Source organism: Coregonus lavaretus, assembly GCF_964263955.1.
Source record: "Coregonus lavaretus genome assembly, chromosome: 4".
NCBI lineage: Eukaryota > Metazoa > Chordata > Actinopteri > Salmoniformes > Salmonidae > Coregonus > Coregonus lavaretus.
This window is the reverse complement of record NC_139991.1, coordinates 75446874-75472160: the sequence shown is the minus strand read 5'-3', so window position 1 is coordinate 75472160 and position 25287 is coordinate 75446874. Positions and strand designations below refer to the sequence as shown.

General features: G+C 43.9%; 1 protein-coding gene across 1 annotated transcript in view; it reads right to left on the bottom strand.

The window, feature by feature from the left end:
• Nucleotides 1-12730: 12730 nt before the first annotated feature.
• Nucleotides 12731-25287, bottom strand: part of mvb12ba (multivesicular body subunit 12Ba) — a 51607-nt gene continuing 39050 nt past the window's right edge. Inside the window, exons 7-10 of the mRNA XM_084159033.1 lie at nt 21735-21829; nt 17539-17594; nt 17242-17301; nt 12731-12840 (exon numbers count right to left, since the gene is read on the bottom strand). Of these exons, the coding sequence (XP_084015159.1) occupies nt 12754-12840; nt 17242-17301; nt 17539-17594; nt 21735-21829 (298 nt within the window). The 3' untranslated portion in view covers nt 12731-12753. The remainder of the gene's footprint in view (nt 12841-17241; nt 17302-17538; nt 17595-21734; nt 21830-25287) is intronic.

The following is a 25287-nucleotide window of genomic DNA, read 5'->3' as shown; positions in this document are numbered from 1 at the left end:
ACAGACAGACAGACAGACAGACAGACAGACAGACAGACAGACAGACAGACAGACAGACAGACAGACAGACAGACAGACAGACAGACAGACAGACAGACAGACAGACAGACAGACAGACAGACAGACAGACAGACAGACAGACAGACAGACAGACAGACAGACAGACAGACAGACAGACAGACAGACAGACAGACAGACAGACAGACAGACAGACAGACAGACAGACAGACAGACAGACAGACAGACAGACAGACAGACAGACAGACAGACAGACAGACAGACAGACAGACAGACAGACAGACAGACAGACAGACAGACAGACAGACAGACAGACAGACAGACAGACAGACATACATACATACATACATACATACATACATACATACATACATACATACATACATACATACATACATACATACATACATACATACATACATACATACAATACAATACAGAGAGAGTCACTCACTCACTCAGAGGTCACAGACCCCTCACACCTTGCCATGGAAATGAAATGGCAGCATACAAGCATTTCTCTTTTCTTTGTGGAAAATGTAGTTTCCCATTTTTTACAACAAACTAACCCACCACCCCTCTGAGGACTATTGTAGGCCTATTACTGTAATTACAATATTTCTATCACATACAGTGAATTTATTTTTCAGTCCGTTTTATTCCTACCTATCCTTGTACAGTGAGGGAAAAAAGTATTTGATCCCCTGCTGATTTTGTACATTTGCCCACTGACAAAGACATGATCAGTCTATAATTTTAATGGTATGTTTATTTGAACAGTGAGAGACAGAATAACAACAAAAAAATCCAGAAAAACACATGTCAAAAATGTTATAAATTGATTTGCATTTTAATGAGGGAAATAAGTATTTGACCCCTCTGCAAAACATGACTTAGTACTTGGTGGCAAAACCCTTGTTGGCAATCACAGAGGTCAGACGTTTCTTGTAGTTGGCCACCAGGTTTGCACACATCTCAGGAGGGATTTTGTCCCACTCCTCTTTGCAGATCTTCTCCAAGTCATTAAGGTTTAGAGGCTGACGTTTGGCAACTCGAACCTTCAGCTCCCTCCACAGATTTTCTATGGGATTAAGGTCTGGAGACTGGCTAGGCCACTCCAGGACCTTAATGTGCTTCTTCTTGAGCCACTCCTTTGTTGCCTTGGCCGTGTGTTTTGGGTCATTGTCATGCTGGAATACCCATCCACGACCCATTTTCAATTCCCTGGCTGAGGGAAGGAGGTTCTCACCCAAGATTTGATGGTACATGGCCCCGTCCATCGTCCCTTTGATGTGGTGAAGTTGTCCTGTCCCCTTAGCAGAAAAACACCCCCAAAGCATAATGTTTCCACCTCCATGTTTGACGGTGGGGATGGTGTTCTTGGGGTCATAGGCAGCATTCCTCCTCCTCCAAACACGGCGAGTTGAGTTGATGCCAAAGAGCTTGATTTTGGTCTCATCTGACCACAACACTTTCACCCAGTTCTCCTCTGAATCATTCAGATGTTCATTGGCAAACTTCAGACGGGCCTGTATATGTGCTTTCTTGAGCAGGGGAACCTTGCGGGCGCTGCAGGATTTCAGTCCTTCACGGCGTAGTGTGTTACCAAATGTTTTCTTGGTGACTATGGTCCCAGCTGCCTTGAGATCATTGAGAAGATCCTCCCGTGTAGTTATGGGCTGATTCCTCACCGTTCTCATGATCATTGCTACTCCACGAGGTGAGATCTTGCATGGAGCCCCAGGCCGAGGGAGATTGACAGTTATTTGCGAATAATCGCACCAACTGTTGTCACCTTCTCACCAAGCTGCTTGGCGATGGTCTTGTAGACAATTCCAGCCTTGTGTAGGTCTACAATCTTGTCCCTGACATCCGTGGGGAGCTCTTTGGTCTTGGCCATGGTGGAGAGTTTGGAATCTGATTGATTGATTGCTTCTGTGGGCAGGTGTCTTTTATACAGGCAACAAGCTGAGATTAGGAGAACTCCCTTTAAGAGTGTGCTCCTAATCTCAGCTCGTTACCTGTATAAAAGACACCTGGGAGCCAGACATCTTTCTGATTGAGAGGGGGTCAAATACTTATTTCCCTCATGAAAATGCAAATCAATTTATAACATTTTTGACATGCGTTTTTCAGGATTTTTTTGTTGTTATTCTGTCTCTCACTGTTCAAATAAACCTACCATTAAAATTATAGACTGATAATTTCTTTGTCAGTGGGCAAACGTACAAAATCAGCAGGGGATCAAATACTTTTTTCCCTCACTGTATGTGGCCCTAACACGTCTTACTACATTTTAGTTTAGAGGGATAGTTCACACACATGACAAAATGACATAATAATATAATAATAATAATAATATAATAATAATAATAATAATAATATGCCATTTAGCAGACGCTTTTATCCAAAGCGACTTACAGTCATGCGTGCATACATTTTTGTGTATGGGTGGTCCCGGGGATCGAACTCACTACCTTTGCTTTACAAGCGCCGTGCTCTACCAGCTGAGCTACAGAGGACCACATATTGGTTTCCTTACTGTGTAAGCAGTCTATGGACAAGGTATGACAGAAATCCATGCTTTGGTTCAGTTTTCCTGGCATTGTTTCCAAATGCTAACATTTTAACAGTTGTGGCACAAATCCCATGCAAGTCATGGTACCTACAGTGCCTTCGGAAAGTATTCAGACCCCTTGACTTTTTCCACATTTTGTTACGTTACAGCCATATTCTAAAATTGATTAAATTGTATCAATCTACACACAATATCCCATAATGACAAAGCAAAAAATTTGCTAATTTCAAAATAAAAAATGTAAATAATACATTTACATAAGTATTCAGACCCTTTACTCAGTACTTTGTTGAAGCACCTTTGGCAGCGATCACAGCATCGAGTCTTCTTGGGTATGACGCTACAAGCTTAGCACACCTGTATTTGGGGAGTTTCTCCCATTCTACTCTGCAGATCCTCTCAAGCTCTGTCAGGTTGGATGGGGAGTGTTGCTGCACAGCTATTTTCAGGTCTCTCCAGAGATGTTTGATCGGGTTCAAGTCCGGGCCCTGGCTGGGCCACTCAAGGACATTCAGAGACTTGTCCCGAAACCACTCCTGCATTGTCTTGGCTGTGTGCTTAGGGTCATTGTCCTATTGGAAGGTGAACCGTCACCTCAGTCCGAGGTCCTGAGTGCTCTGGAGCAGGTTTTCATCAAGGAGCTCTCTGTACTTTGCTCCATTCATCTTTGCCTCGATCTTGACTAGTCTCCCAGTCCCTGCCGCTGAAAAACCTCCCCACAGCATTATGCTGCCACCACCATGCTTTACCGTAGGGATGGTGCCAGGTTTCCTCCAGACGTGACGCTTGGCATTCAGGCTAAAGATTTCAATCTTGGTTTCATTAGACCAGAGAATCTTGTTTCTATGTGAATGTGCCTTTTACTGAGAAGTGGCTTTCGTCTAGCCACTCTACCATAAAGGCCTGATTGGTGGAGTGCTGCAGAGATGGTTGTCTTTCTGGAAGGTTCTCCCATCTCCACAGAGGAACTCTAGAGCTCTGTTAGCGTGACCATCGGGGCCTCCCGAGTGGTGCAGTGGTCTAAGACACTGCATCGCAGTGCTAGCTGTGCCACTAGAGATCCTGGTTCGAGTCCAGGCTCTGTTGCAGCCGGCCTTGACCAGGAGACCCTGTTGTTGCGGCGCACAATTGGCCCAGCGTTGTCCAGGTTAGGGGAGGGTTCAAACTGAGCAATCGGGGGAGAAGGGCCTTGGTCAGGTAGGTGACCAAGAACCCGACGCTCACTCTTTGTATTTTATTTATATTTTATTTGAATGTATGAATTTTTATTAGATTTTTAAAAAACAATTTTTTCTCCCCAATTTCGTGGTATCCAATTGGTAGTTACAGTCTTGTCCCATCGCTGCAACTCCCGTACGGACTCGGGAGAGGTGAAGGTCGAGAGCCGTGCGTCCTCCGAAACACAGCTCTAGGAAGTGTCTTGGTGGTTCCAAACTTCTTCCATTTAAGAATAATGGAGTCCACTGTGTTCTTGGTGTCTTCAATGCTGCAGAAATGTTTTGGTACCCTTCCCTAGATCTTTGCCTCAACACAATCCTGTCTCGGAGCTCTACGGACAATTTCTTCGACCTCATGGCCTGGTTTTTGCTCTGACATGCACTGTCAACTGTGGTCAACTGTCACTGTCAACTGTAGACAGGTGTGGGCCTTTCCAAATCATGTCCAATCAATTGAATTTACCACAGGTGGACTCCAATCAAGTTGTAGAACATCAAGGATGATCAATGGAAACAGGATGCTCCTGAGCTCAATTTCAAGTCTCATAGCAAAGGGTCTGAATACTTATGTAAATAAGCTATTTCTGTTTTTTTTTATATTTGCAAACATTCCTAAAAACCTGTTTTCGCTTTGTCATTATGGGGTATTGTGTGTAGATTGCTGAGGAAAAATGTTGATCAATTTTAGAATAAGGCTGTAACGTAACAAAATGTGGAAAAAGTCAAGGGGTCTGAATACTTTCCGAAGGTAAAAAAGTCCAGGGGTCTGAGTACTTTCCGAAGGCATTTTTCACCAACTATCCCTTTAAGTTTGAAATGAGACTCATTGATAGGATGAACTGCATATATCATCTGCGGTATACAGCACGATGCAAAACATTATCGCAAAAAACATCTGCACGGATGTCCTTCATGCTGCTGCAGCGTGATAGCAAAAAAAACAGTAGAGAAGTTTAGCCTCTTAGCTGGCCAGATATTGCTGTTTACTTTGTGCAACGCTGACTTTTTCATTAATAACAGGGCTGTTGGCTCCTGTCCCCCTTGAACCGTTAGCTTCTCCATGTTAGCGGCCCTGGTTTCCCTTGGGGAGTTGCAGGTTATTCCTGCTTGTGGATGCTCAGACCTTTACTGAGTACATCTGGCTCTGATGAAAGGAGAAAGAGGGCTGTAAATGTCAAAAAAGCATAGCACCTCCAAGGGTGTGCAGTGTTAGCGCACCTGTCTTTTCGATTGGCCATATCCTGTCCACTCTTTTCTTGCAAATGTACGGACAGTCCCGCTCTAAACCCCCCCCCAAAACTAAGAATGGCATTGCCTCGAATGATCTCAGGTATCATGACTCAATAACCTCTCAGGGGGTTCATCAATTAATCATTGATGTCAATGAGAGAGACGCAGAATACCGGCCTGAAAGTTTAAAACATTCATACAATAACTTTTTTTATATGCTGTTGATGTTTTCTCCATCATTACTTATGCAACTAGTCCAACTTTGTCAGTCAAAAGTTCAACTTATTAAACTTTTGACTGAGAAAGTATTACATCTCCCATGACAGTGGCTCAGAGGAAAGAACTCCACTTGCTGGCCCTCAACCGTCGTTTCAGACAAAATGCCACTTCATCATGGATCCCGCTCATTTTCTGAGCAACAACCTGGCCCGGAGCAGCACTCGGCAACAATCTGGCCCTGAGGGAGCAATACTTAGCAACAACGTGGTCCTGAGGGAGCAGCACCCGGCAACAACCTGGTCCTGAGGGAGCAGCACCCGGCAACAACCTGGTCCTGAGGGAGCAGCACTTAGCAACAACTTGGTCCTGAGGGAGCAGCACTTAGCAACAACTTGGTCCTGAGGGAGCAGCACTTAGCAACAACTTGGTCCTGAGGGAGCAGCACTTAGCAACAACTTGGTCCTGAGGGAGCAGCACTTAGCAACAACCTGGTCCTGAGGGAGCAGCACTTAGCAACAAGCTGGTCCTGAGGGAGCAGCACTTAGCAACAAAATGGTCCTGAGGGAGCAGCACTTAGCAACAACCTGGTCCTGAGGGAGCAGCACTTAGCAACAACCTGGTCCTGAGGGAGCAGCACTTAGCAACAACTTGGTCCTGAGGGAGCAGCACTTAGCAACAACCTGGTCCTGAGGGAGCAGCACTTAGCAACAACCTGGTCCTGAGGGAGCAGCACTTAGCAACAACGTGGTCCTGAGGGAGCAGCACTTAGGAACAAAATGGTCCTGAGGGAGCAGCACTTAGCAACAACCTGGTCCTGAGGGAGCAGCACTTAGCAACAAGCTGGTCCTGAGGGAGCAGCACTTAGCAACAACTTGGTCCTGAGGGAGCAGCACTTAGCAACAACCTGGTCCTGAGGGAGCAGCACTTAGCAACAACCTGGTCCTTAGAGAGCAAAAAACAAGCCATAAAACAAGCTTCCCCAAAACCTGACTCTTTCCATCGCCCCCCAACCATCAAACAACAACCCTCCTCGGGGGTAGTTAGTTAGGGAGGAAGGTTCCCCTGGAGTCTGCGCGATGGCCGCTCCTTTGATCTCACCAGAAAGGAATCCATTTGTCTTCCTGCTCCGACCACTTAAATGCCATTCCCAAGGGAAGGCAACGCCGGAGCCTGGCTGGTCATCTCTCCTCAACATCTGCCCATCAGAGGGAGGGATCAGCTCACACCTTGCTCCATCACAACCCAATCGTCCTAATCAGACTCACATGGGGACCAGCAGAAACCTCGAGGATGAAAGGGAGATATTTCTTTACCTAGACGGGACCCTTCTGGTTAAGTAGTAGGGAACAAGGGTAAAAGTGAGATGCCATTGTACTTCGTAGATAGTTTTGATATCCGCCGCTCCATGTTCAGTTTGAAGACATTGAGACGACTTTCAGACGGCATATTAAAGCTGCAGTTCAAACAATAACAAAGCGGTCAAACCGCCACTGTTTTGGTAAAAAGCTAAAGGAACAGGGCCGGAGAAAAGTAACCACTCAAATTCATAGAGAGCACTGGATGCAAGGACTGATGCAATGACTGACCAACCATGATATCAAAATTATAGTTTAAACCATGTTTTTTTTTTTTATTAAACAAGTGCCACAATGTACAATTTGGTGCAAGGTGTAATCCGATGTAGTTGAATTGAAGTGAAGTCTTTATTCCAATACCTTTCTCTATAGAAGTGTACAAAAGACCACAACACCCCATGAAGCGTTACAGAAAAAACTTACCTCTCAGGCTGCATACATAATGTGTGCTGGGGGTGGGTTGCACCTGGTCGGCTGAATAACAACAGTCACAGCACTGGATATCATTGTAATCTTATTGTTAAATTTAGTCAACATATGTCCTGTTTTAAAATCAGAGACAAATCAGCCACCATTTTAATAAAGTTTTATTCAAAATGGGTTAAATCCAGACAAACAAGCACACCACTTTGTCCCTACTGTCAATATTAAAGACGACAATGTTAAATAAATGAATACAAATGATACAATGACTACTTTTTTTTTTTTTTTTTTCCTTTTTAAATTACAGTTATCATTTTTGAAGAGATGCACTAATTTGACAGGTGTGGACGATGGTTTGCATTCCGAAGTCAAAACTTGATCAGACACAAAAACCCCACTAGTCAACTGTGAACATTAACTTAGAACATAGATGGATAACTATGGTTTTGTATATTGGTAATCATGGCATTGTCCTATACCATGTAAACCACTGCATTGTAAATGTTAAGCAATTGACAAACGTAATCCATGGTACCATTAGCCTTAAACCAGTAGAGACTACCCAGTACGATGGCATACTAGCAACATGCAAAGTCTAAAACAGACACACTTCAACGTCATTTCCATGGGACTCTGCATCAACCCACATCGGATAAGATGAAAGAAGATTCTATTTGGGTGACAAAAACTAAATGGAGAGAAATCAGAAGTCAAAGACAGCAGAGGTAAGAAAGCAGTCTTGACAGGTACATGGCATCATGACAGGCACTCAGCGTTTCGGATTCAATTTCTTAATAAGATGTTAAGTATCTAATTAAAAAAATGGGATCAAAAGTAGCCAATATCCAAGGAAAGGACAGATTGCTTCCCCGAACGCTTCCGTTACAGGTACAATTTGGTGACAGTGGGATGTGCGTGCCAGATTTCTGTTGCCTACACATCTTGAGAGGAAAGTAACTTGTGGGTTTTGAAGTAGCTAGTTAAGAAGTCTCTCTCTGTTGTTTTACTAGTCGTCATTAAAACGACTGGGGTGGCACTGAGATGAGAGAACCCGCATGTTTGCACACTGCCGGATAACTAATGATTGAGGGAGCGAACCTGACCACCAAAAAAAACTAAAATAACATTTATAGAACGAAGAAGTATTGAAGAGGCAGTGGGTTGAAATGAATCCAATTTAGAACGCTTCTGAGAAACGGGAAATAAACATTGCTCCTGTGGATTAGTCACCAGTAGTTTGGTTGGTGCTCCGTGTCACACAAACAAAAAACACGTGCAAACACACTCAATGACACACGATAATAAATACAAAATGACAGCCACACTAATGGACCCATATTGATTTGAACTGTCTGACACCATAACAGAGTAGGCTTTGAACCTGGGAGACAAGGTTTTGTCTTTAAAGGCTGACTTTGGGCATGAAAAACGGTCCAACTCCGCCTATTTCTCAATTTTCTAGTGTGTGCCTTTGGTGGTTCGTCGATGTGTCATTCTGGTCATGCGCTCCGCGACAAACGTAGCTAGTTCGTTAGCTAAGCTAGCCACTTGTAGCTAGTCAATAACTCCTCCAGTATGTGTTGACGTCATTTCACAGGATTTGTTTTTGGACGGAAGCTGTAGAGATCGGTAGGAAATGCCACTTCTGTATCCAAATATCTTATTCATCCATTTGTTTAAGCATTAAATGACCTGGTGTAATGGTGCATTGATCAGTTATACAGTTTAAATACGTTATTTTTTGCGTTTTTGCCCAAAATCGACCTTTAAACATCAGTTATCAACCACAGGATCCTCAGAGCCATAATTAATTTACAAGCATTTACAAATTAAGAGTTCTCGGAAGAAAAACGAAACATCAGTTGTATAGGCTCTAACTCCGGTAGCACGGAGCTGTTGTTTGGGTCGGTTGATTGTTAGTTTTTAATAATTTGAGGATTTAACTGATAATATGATGGTGTTAGCTTCCCGTCGTCAAATAAGTTTTGTTTACTGGTGGGATGAGCCTCATTCAAAGTAGGATAACCCAAACTCCATCCAGGAGAGAAGTTGCAATCAAAACAACAATAAAAAAAATCTACAAATCACAGCTGAGCTACAGCTTGTTGGACAGTATATCTCATGGTTGGAAGTAATCCATGGTTGGTTTAAAAGGAGTCCATATTGAAAACAATGCAGGACTGAAAACCTGACCTCTCTGAAATAAACAGTATTATTAAAATGTTAATACACAGACAAATCATATTAGTTAACAACAATGTAATTTTTATCATGACCATCTGAAGATATTTACACACCACTGTTCGGATGTAGGAGTACAGATGTAGGTTAGTTTACCATGACGCAGGCAGAACAAAACAGGTTGTAGCAAGCAGTAACATGGGCATGGAAGTGTTGCAAGCATATGTTTTGTATGGACATTTGGTCTAGTTGAACTAACTAAGCTACTATCATGATTCCAATATATAGGCAGTGCAATAAGAAAATGGATCTCTTTTTTTTTTTTATGTCACATTTGACATTGAATTGACCATTTCAATTTTCGGAAAAAAATACAACACTGATATGTAATGGTCAATTATTTTGGGTGAGAAAAGGATCAGAATACTTCTTAGCTTAAATTAGGAATTAAGACAAACAGAAAATAAAGAGCTGATTAACTAATTCCTTCCTAATTGTTCCCAAGAGATGTTCTAAGGAAACAATATCTGCCAAGCATAGAAAGATGTATGAAATTGAATTCCTAAAAGCTCAACAAATGCTGTTGAGACTTTTACTGCTTAAAACGACAGTGATAGAATATAATCAGTACCAGGAATGCTAGAAAGGTTCACCAGAGTTGACATTTTCAAGGCAGTGTTTAAAAAGCTTATGTTGAAAAGGTGCAACCCTGGATGCCATTTAAGACAATACTGTGGTACAAAAAAACAACAACCTAAAAACGTTCTCAATATTAATACCATTAATATCAAGCATGTGTGGGTAAAAGACCTAACAGCAAGAATGACAAGCGACAGCAAATAAACTAAAAGTAATATCAATTAGTGGTTTGATCACAGTTTGTTGTAACACAGTTGAGGCAATAAGACAACAACAACAACAACAACAAAAAACTCTGGGTACCAGACTAAAGTGTCGAAAAAACGAATCGCAGAAGATGCGCGTCTCCTGAAAGTTTGGAGTGTGTGAGCTGGGTCGTGTTCAACAGAGAGAAAACGTTTTCAAACCGAAGGTACTAAAACTGAACACAGCTTTCAGTTTCCTGTTGCAAAACATTTTGATATATGGTGAACACAACCCAGAGGTTTAAAGGGAATAGTGTCGGTGTTCTGAGGAGGTGAGGGTGTTATTAGTTATAGCACCCCCCCTATATGCCAGTGGACAGGCAAAACATCAGGAACATTTTATTAAATTACAACAATTCGTTTTTTATGACAATACAAAAAAAAGCATTTACTGTTTAGAAGACCACATATAAGCTTATGCGTGAAACACTGAAACAAAATACATTGTTACTTGAGCCCAAATTATCAAGTGTGTTCTTCTTGATACAAGAACATCACATTTAGTTCAAAGCAAATATTATACATGTAATTAAAACATTAAAAATCTATTTTGTTCATTAAGAAAATGAAAGTGGCAAATGAATACTATCACAATGCTGCCCATTGTAACCTGACTCTTATTGGTAACTGGCTCCTTATAAACAAAGCAGTAGGTTTCTGTCAAACTCATTCTGCGAGAAATAGAAAATACAGCTTTAAAGATAAAAAAATACTACAACTATGACAAAAGACTGAGTAAGCCACAGTGAAACTGGTAACAGATGCAAACATCTGGCTTTGAAAAAAAAAAAAAAAATACATAGTGGTGTGTTGTCCAGCTATCTTCCCAGTGGGCAATGGCAAGACATCACCCACGGTAACAGTCCATTACTAGTGGTTCTGCTTTTAATCCAAGGAGTGTCTCAGACCAGAAAGAACATTGATGGAGTGGTTGAAACTCGACAGAATAGCTGAGGAAAAGAGTAAGAACACTGAAATGACTAAATAACACTCACATAGAATGATGAGAACAGAACATTCTCAACGCTGCAAAGCAGTTTGTGAACTGTCCAAATCAATATTGTTGGGGACATTTATTTTACAGTAACACAATGTAAGCTGACTTCTCCTGTCCCTGGGCTTGCATCTAGTGTACAGGGAGAAGGTGGAGGGGGGAAACTGCTCGTTGATGCAGAAATATCCACAGACGACCAATGGAACAAAGTCCAGACCAGTGGGTTGTGCACTGCTTGTATCCAATAGGGTATTTTAGATCACCGTTTGTTCCAACAAGCACAAGTCTCTGTGGGTGCCTCAGTAGGTACAGAACTTTAAAAAGGCCTTTCTAGACTAAACTGGTTCCTCTGTCACGATGGTTCATGGGGTGAATGGGCAGGCCTGGCACTCTTCCCCCTTTACCACCAAATCAGACCACCATAAGGTTGTTTTGACCCCAAGTCTTTCCCATCCCGAATGCACACTGGAGCTCGTCTCTACCACATGTCTGTGAAAACCTTAATGCGTCAACGGGTCCCTTTATCATGTAGTGGTTCCTTCCTTCCCTTTGTCTTGTACTGGGTCTTCTTCCAATAAGCAGTACTGAACTTTCAAAACAAAAAAGAAACAACGGGGCGACCAAAGGAGTTTGTTCTAATTTGTTCTTTTTCAAAATAAAAGCACCATCCATTTGGACAGTGGACCAAGCTAAATAAAAAGCACCATCCATTTGGACAGTGGACCAAGCTAAATAAAAAGGACCATCTCCAGCTGTCTCAATGACAGTATTGTTTTGTTTGGGAGGAGTGGAGGGCAGCATGAGAGAGTGGATGGAAGAGTGGAGGAGTGGAGGGAGGCATGGAGGAGTGGATGGAAGAGTGGAGGAGTGGAGGGAGGCATGGAGGAGTGGATGGAAGAGTGGAGGGAGGCAGGGAGGAGTGGATGGAAGAGTGGAGGGAGGCATGGAGGAGTGGATGGAAGAGTGGAGGGAGGCAGGGAGGAGTGGATGGAAGAGTGGAGGAGTGGATGGAAGAGTGGAGGGAGGCAGGGAGGAGTGGATGGAAGAGTGGAGGGAGGCAGGGAGGAGTGGAGGGAGGCAGGGAGGAGTGGAGGGAGGCAGGGAGGAGTGGAGGGAGGCAGGGAGGAGTGGAGGGAGGCAGGGAGGAGTGGAGGGAGGCAGGGAGGAGTGGATGGAAGAGTGGAGGAGTGGATGGAAGAGTGGAGGGAGGCAGGGAGGAGTGGAGGGAGGCAGGGAGGAGTGGAGGGAGGCAGGGAGGTGTGGAGGGAGGCAGGGAGGAGTGGAGGTGTGGAGGGAGGGAGGCAAGCAGGGCGGAGTGGAGGGAGGCATGGAGGAGTGGAGAGAGGCAGGGAGGTGTGGAGGGAGGCAGGGAGGAGTGGAGGGAGGCAGGGAGGAGTGGAGGGAAGCAGGGAGGTGTGAAGGGAAGCAGGGAGGAGTGGAGGGAAGCAGGCCGAAGGGAGAGAGGGAGACCTAGTTTCCTCTCTATCTCTATCTCTCCCTGGCTTGGTTTGTGTGGGCTGGTTCTCAGTAGTAGTGTCTGAGTCTCTCCTCAGGTCTCTCCGGGAGGGGGGGGGGGGGGGCTCAGGTCTCTCCGTAGGGGAGGAGGGGGAAGGGGGAGTGGGAGGCTCAGATCTGTGTGGGGCTGGGGGGAGGCTCAGGCCTCAGAGCCCATGGAGGTCCGTGTGGGACTGGGGGGCAGCCTCGCTGCTGCGCTGTGCTCCGTGCGGAAACTATACTCGTACTGAGAGAAGAGAGGTAGATGGAGAGAGATGGAAATGTGGGAGAGGGGAAGAAAGATAACATTTAAAAAAACATTTTTAGTCATTTAGCAGACGCTCTTATCCAGAGCGGCTTACAGTTAAGTGAGTGCATACATTTCCCCCCCCCATTCTGGCCCCCCGTGGGAATCGAACCCACAACCCTGGCGTTGCAAGCGCCATGCTCTACCAACTGAGCTACACGGGGCCCCATTAACTATTATTAGGCCTACATTAAATACATAAATAATAAGGCATCTTTAGTGCATTTGTTTAACACACCTTTGAAAAGAGTTAGGGCCACCCATCTGTCTCTTACCCAGTTACCAGTCTCTGACATGATTTCTGGTCAAAGTATTCCCCCTTGTGGCTAAACCCAGCACAAGCCAAAACAAATTATATCCACCACAAAAGTAAAATGTAGTTTCCCCACTGGCTCTGATATAGGTTTGAGGTCTGGAATCAAATCAAACTCATTTAAATCCAAAACAACCGCTTATTAAAATGCTGAATCAAGAGAGAACAATAGTGTGTTGGGTTCAGAGGACTGCCAACAGTTTGTTGTAATACCTGATAATCTATTACAACAAACGGAACAAAAAAAGTCAACAAAGAGATTACAATCAAAGTTTTCAATGAAATGATTTCAGTTGATTTGTTGTGTGGTAAGAAACCAGGGCACTAGGTGATTCTGTGTGACTACTAGTTGAGGGATCTCCTCCATTCCACAGGATTACCGTAAAACAAGCAGACGTTACAGTATTCACACCGCACCCATTCATGGCTTGAAAAGCGATTGCAGAGAACCGACACACATACAACACATTGTATGGTACAATAGCAGACCTGCCAGATGAGCAAGATTCAATGAAGCATCTTGTATTTTGGCGCTTTTTGGGCTTTTTTTTAATTTTTTTTTACCTTACTTAAACAAGGATTATTGTCTCAACTAAGGTTAACCTATTCCGATCTATTGTCACAAATGAGGCTAACCTGGCCCGATCGGTACGTGGTTTAGCAAATATTATTTCTCTGCCATGTTCATTTGTTGTCATGACAACTGGCTAAAACCACCAGCCTAGACCCCTGCTGTTGTCACTGTGTACTACGACATTCAGCGTCGTCGACATTCCAGGTTTTAAGACATTCGTTTTTTGTATGTCTGTTTCTCTTTCCATCTCTCCCTCATCCTCTTTCCATCTCTCCCTCATCCTCTTTCCATCATCTCCCTCATCTCCCTTATCCTCTTTCCATCTCTCCCTCATCCTCTTTCCATCTCTCCCTCATCCTCTTTCCATCTCTCCCTGATCCTCTTTCCACCTCTCCCTCATCCTCTTTCCATCTCTCCCTCATCCTCTTTCCATCTCTCCCTCATCCTCTTTCCATCTCTCCCTCATCCTCTTTCCATCTCTCCCTCATCCTCTTTCAATCATCTACCTCATCCTCTTTCCATCATCTCCCTCATCCTCTTTCCATATCTCCCTCATCCTCTTTCCATATCTCCCTCATCCTCTTTCCATCATCTCCCTCATCCTCTTTCCATCTCTCCCTCATCCTCTTTCCATCTCTCCCTCATCCTCTTTCCATCTCTCCCTCATCCTCTTTCCATCTCTCCCTCATCCTCTTTCCATCATCTCCCTCATCCTCTTTCCATCATCTCCCTCATCCTCTTTCCATCATCTCCCTCATCCTCTTTCCATCTCTCCCTCATCCTCTTTCCATCATCTCCCTCATCCTCTTTCCATCTCTCCTCATCCTCTTTCCATCATCTCCCTCATCCTCTTTCCATCATCTCCCTCACCCTCTTTCCATCATCTCCCTCATCCTCTTTCCATCATCTCCCTCATCCTCTTTCCATCTCTCCCTCATCCTCTTTCCATCTTTCCATCTCTCCCTCATCCTCTTTCCATCTCTCCCTCATCCTCTTTCCATCATCTCCCTCATCCTCTTTCCATCTCTCCCTCATCCTCTTTCCATCTCTCCCTCATCCTCTTTCCATCTCTCCCTCATCCTCTTTCCATCATCTCCCTCATCCTCTTTCCATCATCTCCCTCATCCTCTTTCCATCATCTCCCTCATCCTCTTTCCATCATCTCCCTCATCCTCTTTCAATCTCTCCCTCATCTCTCTCATCCTCTTTCCATCTCTCCCTCATCTTCTTTCCATCATCTCCCTCATCCTCTTTCCATCATCTCCCTCATCCTCTTTCCATCATCTCCCTCATCCTCTTTCCATCTCTCCCTCATCCTCTTTCCATCTCTCCCTCATCCTATTTCCATCATCTCCATCATCCTCTTTCCATCATCTCTCCCATCCTATTTCCATCATCTCCTCATCCTTTTTCCATCTCTCCCTCATCCTCTTTCCATCATCTCCCTCATCCCTGCAATCCATCTCTCCCTCATCCCTTCAATCCACCATCTTCCTAATCCCTTGTCCATCTCTCCTTCATCCCTGCAATCCATCATTTTCCTCATCCTCTTTCCATCTCTCCCTCATCCTCTTTCCATCATCTCCCTCATCCTCTTTCCATCATCTCCCTCATCCTCTTTCCATATGTCCCTCATCCTCTTTCCATATCTCCCTCATCCTCTTTCCATCATCTCCCTCATCCTCTTTCCATCTTTCCATCTTTCCATCTCTCCCTCATCCTCTTTCCATCATCTCCCTCATCCTCTTTCCATCATCTCCCTCATCCTCTTTCCATCTCTCTTCATCCTCTTTCCATCATCTCCCTCATCCTCTTTCCATCATCTCCCTCATCCTCTTTCCATCATCTCCCTCATCCTCTTTCCATCATCTCCCTCATCCTCTTTCCATCATCTCCCTCATCCTCTTTCAATCTCTCCCTCATCCTCTTTCCATCTCTCCCTCATCCTCTTTCCATCATCTCCCTCATCCTCTTTCCATCTCTCCCTCATCCTCTTTCCATCATCTCCCTCATCCTCTTTCCATCATCTCCCTCATCCTCTTTCCATCATCTCCCTCATCCTCTTTCCATCTCTCCCTCATCCTCTTTCCATCATCTCCCTCATCCTCTTTCCATCATCTCCCTCATCCTCTTTCCATCATCTCCCTCATCCTCTTTCCATCATCTCCCTCATCTTCTTTCCATCTCTCCCTCATCCATCATCTCCCTCATCCATCATCTCCCTCATCTCTCCTGTTGCCACTCCACCACAGGATGAAGACGTCAGCGCAAATTGCAGGCTAATCAACACTTAAAAGAGACACAAATTAGATATGCGTGGCTAGAACCAATTACTATGTTCGCAAGTTCCTCTAGTCATTGGGGAAATGGGAGCCTTGCTTAATGGCTGGAACCGACACCATCTGAAGCGATGAGGGGAGAAAACCATGTAGCGCCCGTCCCAAAAATATTATTGGCTACTGTATATGATTACAGGATCCATTCTCATCACTGGAACATGCATTTTAATTCCCTCAAAATGTCTCCCCTTAATTACTGCATATCGAATAGCATCAGCATCAGTCCATTAATATACAACCCTTCAACAGACAAACTTCTCAGAGTAGAGGGCGAAAAAGGGCCAATACAGGCCTCTAGTGGACAGATGGAGAAATACAGTAGTCACTTCTTCACACAACATTGCAACTGTAACTGAAAATGCTGCCTTCACAAAGCACTAACAAAATAGGCTATGTACCTCCTCTCCACACTTATTTAACTCATTTTCTCTGGGTTCCCTCCATTCCGCTGATGCTATGGATTAGCCACTACGACTTACCCTGAGCCCTCGCACACTAGGTAGGGTGCAACTCTTTTAAGAGGGACATAGACACCCCCATGGCAATGCTCAGTGCTCTGGGAGAGAGGGGCTTGGGTGTGGTTTAATTCAGAGAGGGCTCATCTCTGCTGGAAAGGCCCCTCTAACTCTGTGTGTAAAAGACCCTTTACATAATCAACACAAGGCCAGAAGTGTGAACACACACGGGCTCTATTATTATTGCCTTACCTCCATAACTTGCTACATTTGCACACACTGTATATATATGTATTTCTGTTGTATTTTTGACTTTGTTTTGTTTTACCCCATATGTAACTCTGTGTTGTTGTTTTTATCGCACTGCTTTGCTTTATCTTGGCCAGGTCGCAGTTGTAAATGAGAACTTGTTCTCAACTGGTTTACCTGGTTAAATAAAGGTTAAATAAAAAAAATAAAAAATAAAAAAATTAAATGCTGGAACCCGTTTTGAAGGCAGTCGATGATGTCGTATGTCTTGGACATGGTGGTATGGGTTTAGCCTGGTCCCAGGCTCGGTTTGTGGAGTCTTGCATGACAACGACCACAGCACCAAGACGGCACAAACAGGTCTGGAACCAGGCTAGTATGCGTTAGCCTTGGGCGAGACTGTGCACTCACCTCTTTCTCAATCTCTGTCAGGGACTTGATCGTGATGCCCATCAGATCCACCTGCTGCAGCTGAAAATACAGATGGCCGACAGGACGTGAAGATGACAGGCTGAGTGAGCATGTTGAATGTATGTGAGGTTTACACATCCTTCTCTCCGTCTACTCTTCATCGACCAGTTTCTAAATCAAGCTTATATCTACATCAGGAGGCAAGAATATTGCCCGTTGCATTTTATTAAAAACAAAATGGTGCTCAACAGTCAAAGATTTCATTTTGTGAGTGAACCAACCGAAAGACGGACTCACATCATCGGAAGCGCAGGCAAACTTCTCAGAGATCATGAAAGGCACTCCATCCATTGCTGAAAGAGACACAGAAGACTCATTACACCACAGATACCAAATGGCTGGCCTCGAGGTTAGCGCGTTGGGCCAGTAACCGAAAGGTTTCTGGTTTGAATCCCGGAGCCGACAAGGCGGCGCTGTATAATGGTGACCCTGGCTGTGACCTCACTCCCTGCGGGTGTATCAGGGGGGAAGTTGGGATACGCAAGAACGACAACTATAAGCACCCGCTAAATTATGTATTATAAAATACCTAAAACCCTCTGTCAGAAGGTTCCATCGTTCCGTCGAGGCCACTGGGTCTGTTGCCTTATTGCTAATTAACCTCAAGTTCCAATACATTTTTATTATACACTAGATTCAATAGAAATAGCCATTTTGCTACAAGGTCAAATTCCTGGTCTTGAGGCATGAGGGCTTAGCTATCACGTGGGACCACGATGATCGTTCAATAACAAAAAACCTCGGCCTGCATAGTTTTCTTTGATAAAGTGTCAGTTTTACCCCAGTGTCAGTTTGGTTCGTGCTATCCGGGATCGCTGGGACGTTCCCACCCCATTTAAGTATAGATTTAAAATGGTTAAGGGTTGGATAATGGTTATGGGTTAAGGACGTCCAAAAGGAATCCCGGATAGCACTGACCGTGTCAGTTTGACCCCATTGTCAGTTTGACCCCAGTTTCAGTTTGACCCCAGTGTATGGCTTTTGGTTCAGCTGAATTAGTACAAACAGGGTGTGTGTTAAATTCAAGACGTCCAGATGCTGGAATAAAGTGGTAATTACAACCTCCCAAATGTGGTCTGCAGCCTTTACCACATTCAAATGACAGGCCTTCCAACCATGAACTATGTAAACGATTGCATTTGTCACACTTCCGAAATTGAAATCTTTATTTTAAAATCCTGTACAGATGACATGGGTGCAGGCCAGGGGTTGGAGGTGAGGATGGGGTGAAGAGAGGGAGAGCATCCTCCAATGAAAGAGCGCAAATGCTTTCAACAATCCCTTTTAAACCTGTTGACGCGTGAAAAGCTGGCGCAGGTCAATTGTTGATTCGTATCATGTTACTCCTCCAATATCATACAAAATGTAAATAATCCTCATCCAAACAAAAAAAAACTGATTTGGCCATGTCCTTCGACCTCCTTGTCTAGTGCCTCGTCCTTCCTAACAAACCTTAAAAACTCTGTAGGGCATAGAACACCCCCCCCCCCCCCCAGATCAACGAAGGAGAGGAGACAAGGGAAGGACACTTCCTTCAAGCAGAGCATTAGAAGCTCATTAATAACTTACTTAAATAACCCGCGGAGCCATTAGAGGATCTTTAAGGGACATTGGGATGATGAATCTTTTATAAAAATGTATTTAATGGCTTGGATGTGGAGGGCATAATTTCATCTGGTTGTAATTAGCCGGGGATATAGAGCAGGACAACACTCCTTCATAGTTTGGGGTGGATGGACAGTGTGTCACTGTCTCCTCAGGCCGTGTGTTGCGACAGGGGTAGGGTTTCAAAATTCCGATAACTTTCCCAAAATTCCACGGTTTTCCAGAAATTCGGGTTGGAAGATTACTGAAATTACGAGAGAATAATCAAGAAATACAGGAATTCTCCAACCCAACCAGGATTTCTGGTAAACCAGAATTTTTGGAAAGTTACTTGAATTTTGCAACCCCAGACAGGGGGTTATGGGAGATACTGAACTGAAGGTGACCTGTAGTGGTACATCTACTGAACTGAAGGTGACCTGTAGTGGTACATCTACTGAACTGAAGGTGACCTGTAGTGGTACATCTACTGAACTGAAGGTGACCTGTAGTGGTACATCTACTGAACTGAAGGTGACCTGTAGTGGTACATCTACTGAACTGAAGGTGACCTGTAGTGGTACATCTACTGAACTGAAGGTGACCTGTAGTGGTACATCTGGGTTGTGTCATGTAGCTTGTTGACTACTTGTGCTCTTTGACTAATAAAGTGTAAAACCAAGAGGTGGATTTGAGACCAAGAGTTGGGGATTTGAGACCAAGAGTTGGGGATTTGAGACCAAGAGGTGGATTTGAGACCAAGATATGTGGATTTGAGACCAAGAGTTGGGGATTTGAGACCAAGAGTTGGGGATTTGAGACCAAGAGTTGGGGATTTGAGACCAAGAGTTGGGGATTTGAGACCAAGATATGTGGATTTGAGACCAAGATATGTGGATTTGAGACCAAGATATGTGGATTTGAGACCAAGAGTTGGGGATTTGAGACCAAGAGTTGGGGATTTGAGACCAAGAGTTGGGGATTTGAGACCAAGAGTTGGGGATTTGAGACCAAGAGTTGGGGATTTGAGACCAAGAGTTGGGGATTTGAGACCAAGAGTTGGGGATTTGAGACCAAGATATGTGGATTTGAGACCAAGAGTTGGGGATTTGAGACCAAGAGTTGGGGATGTGTTGGGATAAGAAGCGTAGAGCCCACGGTGCTGCTAAAATGTATACATTTGGTATGTAATTTGTTTCTATTTCTCCATTCTATGCTCCCAAATATCCGGATGGATTTGACTGAAAACCTTAACTATCAAAATGGTGATCCTTTTCACTGTGTAATAGTGAACTCAAACTTGGGGGTCGATAGAATGAAACTCAATAAAAAAAAACGGAAGAGAAGAAAAAATATATATAACTCAAAGAGGAGAAAGAGAAGAAGTCATTTTCCATAATCAGTGAGCCAGGCGCCATCTGGAACCATTAAGATTATTCCACACACAGAGCGACGGGGGGGATCAATCGTCTGAGCGTATTAATAAAATATCCTAAATTACACAAGTCATAAATCCTGGGGAAAATGAAGCACACCCTCGCCTGTCACTGCTATTTTAGCTTCGGAGACTTCACCAAGAGTGGGCCGAGCGCTCGATAAGGCTGAACGGCAAGAGATTAATATGTAAATTACATTGAGCATGTTACAAGCCTAGAATACCCTCCCCTCCTCCCCTCCAAAGCCAACTTCTGTCTGAGGCTTTTCCTCTTCTCACCGCCGCCACCCACCTCATGTTTAATTCATCCGGGGGACTCACCTGTCAGTTTCAGCCTCTCTAATGCTGCTGGGGTGTTATTATTGCGACCGCCGTCAAGGAGCCAGCGTAGGTTTTAATTGGAAAGCTCGGCTGAGTTCTCGGGGCTACAATTATTAGGGGCAAATTAAAAAAAGGCAGGTGCAGCTCCTTAAAATGGCTGATATCTGATATTTGTTTCAAAAAGGATATCAAAAGGGGACCGTCACCGGCACCCGACTGACGGTTTTGTCTCGTCTTTAATTGGTTACTAGACTTCTCTCCCGACTGACATCGCAGCCGTTCAAACAACGTGGGAGTAATGAAAGCGATCCGTCGAAGCAAACCGATGTCTACTGCAGTTGTTGATGAGTTGGGGGGCGGTCATGTTGGTTTTCGCCGCCTTTCCCCAACTGTGCAGTGGTCACCCAGAGTTGAGAGAACAGAAGGAGAAAACGTTTGGGTAAACCATAAATGTCCCGCTTTTTTTTTTTTGCCTAAAGGGTTTCTTTCTCTCTCAACTCCAGGAAGATTTCCTGTATCAGTGTTGGGTCAACTCAAGCGTTAGTTTATTTATCTTTTTGATAAGAGTGCTGTGCCAATGATAGAGTACATGTAAACCCCTATTAGATTGTACTGGGAGTGGTAATGCATAGTTCATTGAGTGTGGAGAAATTGAGTCCCCCCAGTAACAGAGGGTCCATCTCTCTGGCTCACCAGATGATGTCTCTCTTTGCATCCGTAACTTATCCGTCTCACTACATCCAAATCCCCTAGTCTCCTTGAGGCCAGCTACCATAATAATAATAATAATAAGCCATTTAGCAGACGCTTTTATCCAAAGCGACTTACAGTCATGCCTGCATACCTTTTTTTTGTGTACGTGTGGTCCCGGGGATTGAACCCACTACCTTGGCGTTACAAGCGCCGTGCTCTACCAGCTGAGCTACAGAGGACCACCGTGACTTCAGAGTAAACTGAGGGATAACACTACATTTCACTGAATATTATGCATTGACTGAGAAGGAAAAACAAAAACAAACATTGAATATATGCATATTCCCAAAGATTTTGCTATTGGGACATGGGAGAAAAAAAAACGTAGACAGTGGCTCACCTGATATGGCGTACAGGCTGGAGTTCTGGTGTTCATAGTCTGGTCTGGTAGTGGTTTGCCTTTTGAAGCTGGCGGGGAGTGTCATGGATATATGTCTGTGGGGGACAAACAGAATAAAAAGCCATGTTTAGTAATCAATGTGTCATAAAAAAAAATACAGAATGTTACATGTACCATGCTTCATTATCTTGTACAAGCTACAATCTTCCACATCAGGAAATAAAACCTATTTTAATCTAGCCAGGGGAATGGCCCACAAGAAACTTCTCAATCTCCAATAAAGCTTTCATCAATTTAGTTTAAACTTTTTTTTAAACTGTCCTAAATTGAAAGTTTTTACTATGAAATCTAGAAGAATATTGAAATTACTTTGATGTCGGAGATCTTACAGATAAAAATCAGCTCGAAGCGATTGACACCAAAACGAAGACGCGCGACTTCCTCGACGCCCCACAACAGTCAGTGCTATTTACAAAACAGACGTCTGGTTCTCGGGCTTATTCTGCCATGACGGGGTCGACCTTATAACCTCATCAATTCCATCAGCGTGTGGCCACGCTCCTCTCAGACAGGACAGCGGGGATAAAAAAATAAAAAAAGGTTGACGTCAATCTAGGCCACGGACAGCTTTAATGAAGACCACCTCTCCATCTCATCTCTAAAGGTTGACTGAGGAAGTGGAGGGGAATTATGTATGTGATAGGATTCCGATGGCAGTGTGATATTTCAAACACAGATTGACCTGACAGATATTGTTTGGGTGCTCTTTCTGCGTATGCCTGCCTTCGGCCGCACTTGACCAAACAACCATCAAACATCCAGAAATGAATACAGTAAATCAGCTGATTTTGTGAGGTCTACTCTCTCGGCCAGAACGACAACGTACTCAGGAGTTGCGTCTAGAGTCAATCAGAAACAAGAACAGGAGATCCGCTTTTGATTCAAGTGATAAGCTTTTGAATACTGTAGAGCAGGGGTCTCCAACCCTGTTCCTGGAGAGCTACCCTCCTGTAGGTTAACTCCAACCCTGTTCCTGGAGAGCTACCCTCCTGTAGGTTTTTGCTCCAACCTCAGTTGTAACTAACCTGATTCAGCTTATCAACCGGTTAATTGTTAGAATCAGGTGTGCTAGATTAGGGTTGGAGCGAAAACCTACAGGGCCCGGTTTCCCGATAGCGATGGAATGTAGTTTTTTTTTTTTTACGATGCATCTTTCCTACAGTGGCTGAAGATGTAACATGTGTTTCCCTAAACACAGAGAGAACTGCTCTCGGATCAGATTTTGCCATTCAAATCTTACCTTGACATTATAATTATTCCACAATACTGACATTGGATCAGCTCCTAGAAAGAGATTATCACCTACGGCTGCAAATATTGAGGCAGTTTATTCTAATGCCGTAGCCTATAATGATGCACTAAAATCGCACAAGTTGTTACACATTAATTGAGGGAAAAATGACAGACAGTAGCCTACAATTAGCAAAATACAACTCAATTGAATGAACAAGAAACTGATTTAAATATTATTGAATTATATAGGTCTATACTGTAGGCTATTTATCTTTAATAAATAGCCTTGTTTCCTCCTTCACTTGTTTGTAACAATTGCAAAAGGCAACTTTATATTTGTAGTCAACTTCATCGGTGGTCACAGAGCCAGATAAACATATTGATTCTATGTTTAGCGGAGATCTTCTGTGTATAAAGTGACCACCGATCACTGTGTCAGTCCTCTGTAGCTCAGTTGGTAGAGCATGCATGGGCGCTTGCAACGCCAGGGTTGTGGGTTCGTTTCCCACGGGGAAAGTCGCTCTGGATAAGAGCGTCTGCTAAAATGACTAAAATTTAAAATTTTTAAAATGTAGGTAAACAACGCATCTAACGACGCACTTAGTTGTTCGAGTGGTCTGAGGCAGTTGGTAAATAAGTGTTTTCAAGTGCAACTTTAGTAACGGTGGTTTTGGTAAACAGCAAAAGGTTCTTACAATGAACTTAGCCTTAAGATGCCTTTTGGAAACCGGGCCCTGGACGTTACGGTAGCTCCCCAGGAACAGGGTTCGAGAACCCTGCTGCAGAGCCACTTCACAGGCACTGCAAGAAGAACCGGCCTACTTCCCTGGTGGCTAAGATGCTACACTACATGCACCCATGGTCCTTCTGTTGCTGTCAAACTTTCCTCTACAAACTTCTCTCAAATGGAAAACTGCATTTATTAAACTCAGAAATCAGCCACAGCTCAGAGAAGAGAAGCTCCAAGGCTTTAGACTGCAGTACTTAATGCAGCTGGTGGCCACACCAGATACTGACTTGTTACTTTTGATTTTGACCCCCCCCCCTTTTTTTTTCCAGGGACACATTATTCAATTTCTGTTAGTCACATGTCTGTGGAACTTGTTCAGTTTATGTCTCAGTTGTTGAATCTTGTTATGTTCATACAAATATTTACACATGTTAAGTTTGCTGAAAATAAACACAGTTGACAGTGAGAGGACGTTTCTTTTTTTGCTGAGTGTATATATATACACAGGTAAAAGTCAGTAAATTAGAATATTTTGAAAAACTTGATTTATTTCAGTAATTGCATTCAAAAGGTGTAACTTGTACATTATATTTATTCATTGCACACAGACTGATGCATTCAAATGTTTATTTCATTTAATTTTGATGATTTGAAGTGGCAACAAATGAAAATCCAAAATTCCGTGTGTCACAAAATTAGAATATTGTGTAAGGGTTACATTTTGAAGACACCTGGTGCCACAAAATAATCAGCTGATTAACTCAAAACACCTGCAAAGGGCTTTAAATGGTCTCTCAGTCCAGTTCTGAAGCCTACACAAACATGGGGAAGACTTCAGATTTGACAGCTGTCCAAAAGGCGACCATCGACACATTGCACAAGGAGGGAAAGACACAAAAGGTTATTGCAGAAGAGGCTGGCTGTTCTCAGAGCTCTGTGTCCAAACACATTAATAGAGAGGCAAAGGGAAGGAAAAACTGTGGTCAGAAAAAGTGTACAAGCGATAGGGATCACCGCGCCCTAGTCAAGATTGTGAAAAAAAACCCATTCAAAAATGTGGGGGAGATTCACAAGGAGTGGACAGCTGCTGGAGTCAGGGCTTCAAGATCCACCACCAAGAGACGCTTGAAAGACATGGGTTTCAACTGCCGCATACCTCGTGTCAAGCCACTGTTGACCAAGAAACAGCGCGAAAAGCGTCTCACCTGGGCTAAGGAAAAAAAGAGCTGGACTGCTGCTGAGTGGTCTAAAGTCATGTTTTCTGACGAAAGCAAATTTTGCATTTCCTTTGGAAATCGAGGTCCCAGAGTCTGGAGGAAGACAGGAGAGGCACAGGATCCACGTTGCCTGAAGTCTAGTGTAAAGTTTCCACCATCAGTGATGGTTTGGGGTGCCATGTCATCTGCTGGTGTCGGTCCACTCTGTTTCCTGAGATCAAGGGTCAACGCAGCCGTCTACCAGCAAGTTTTAGAGCACTTCATGCTTCCTGCTGCTGACCTGCTCTATGGAGATGGAGATTTCAGGTTCCAA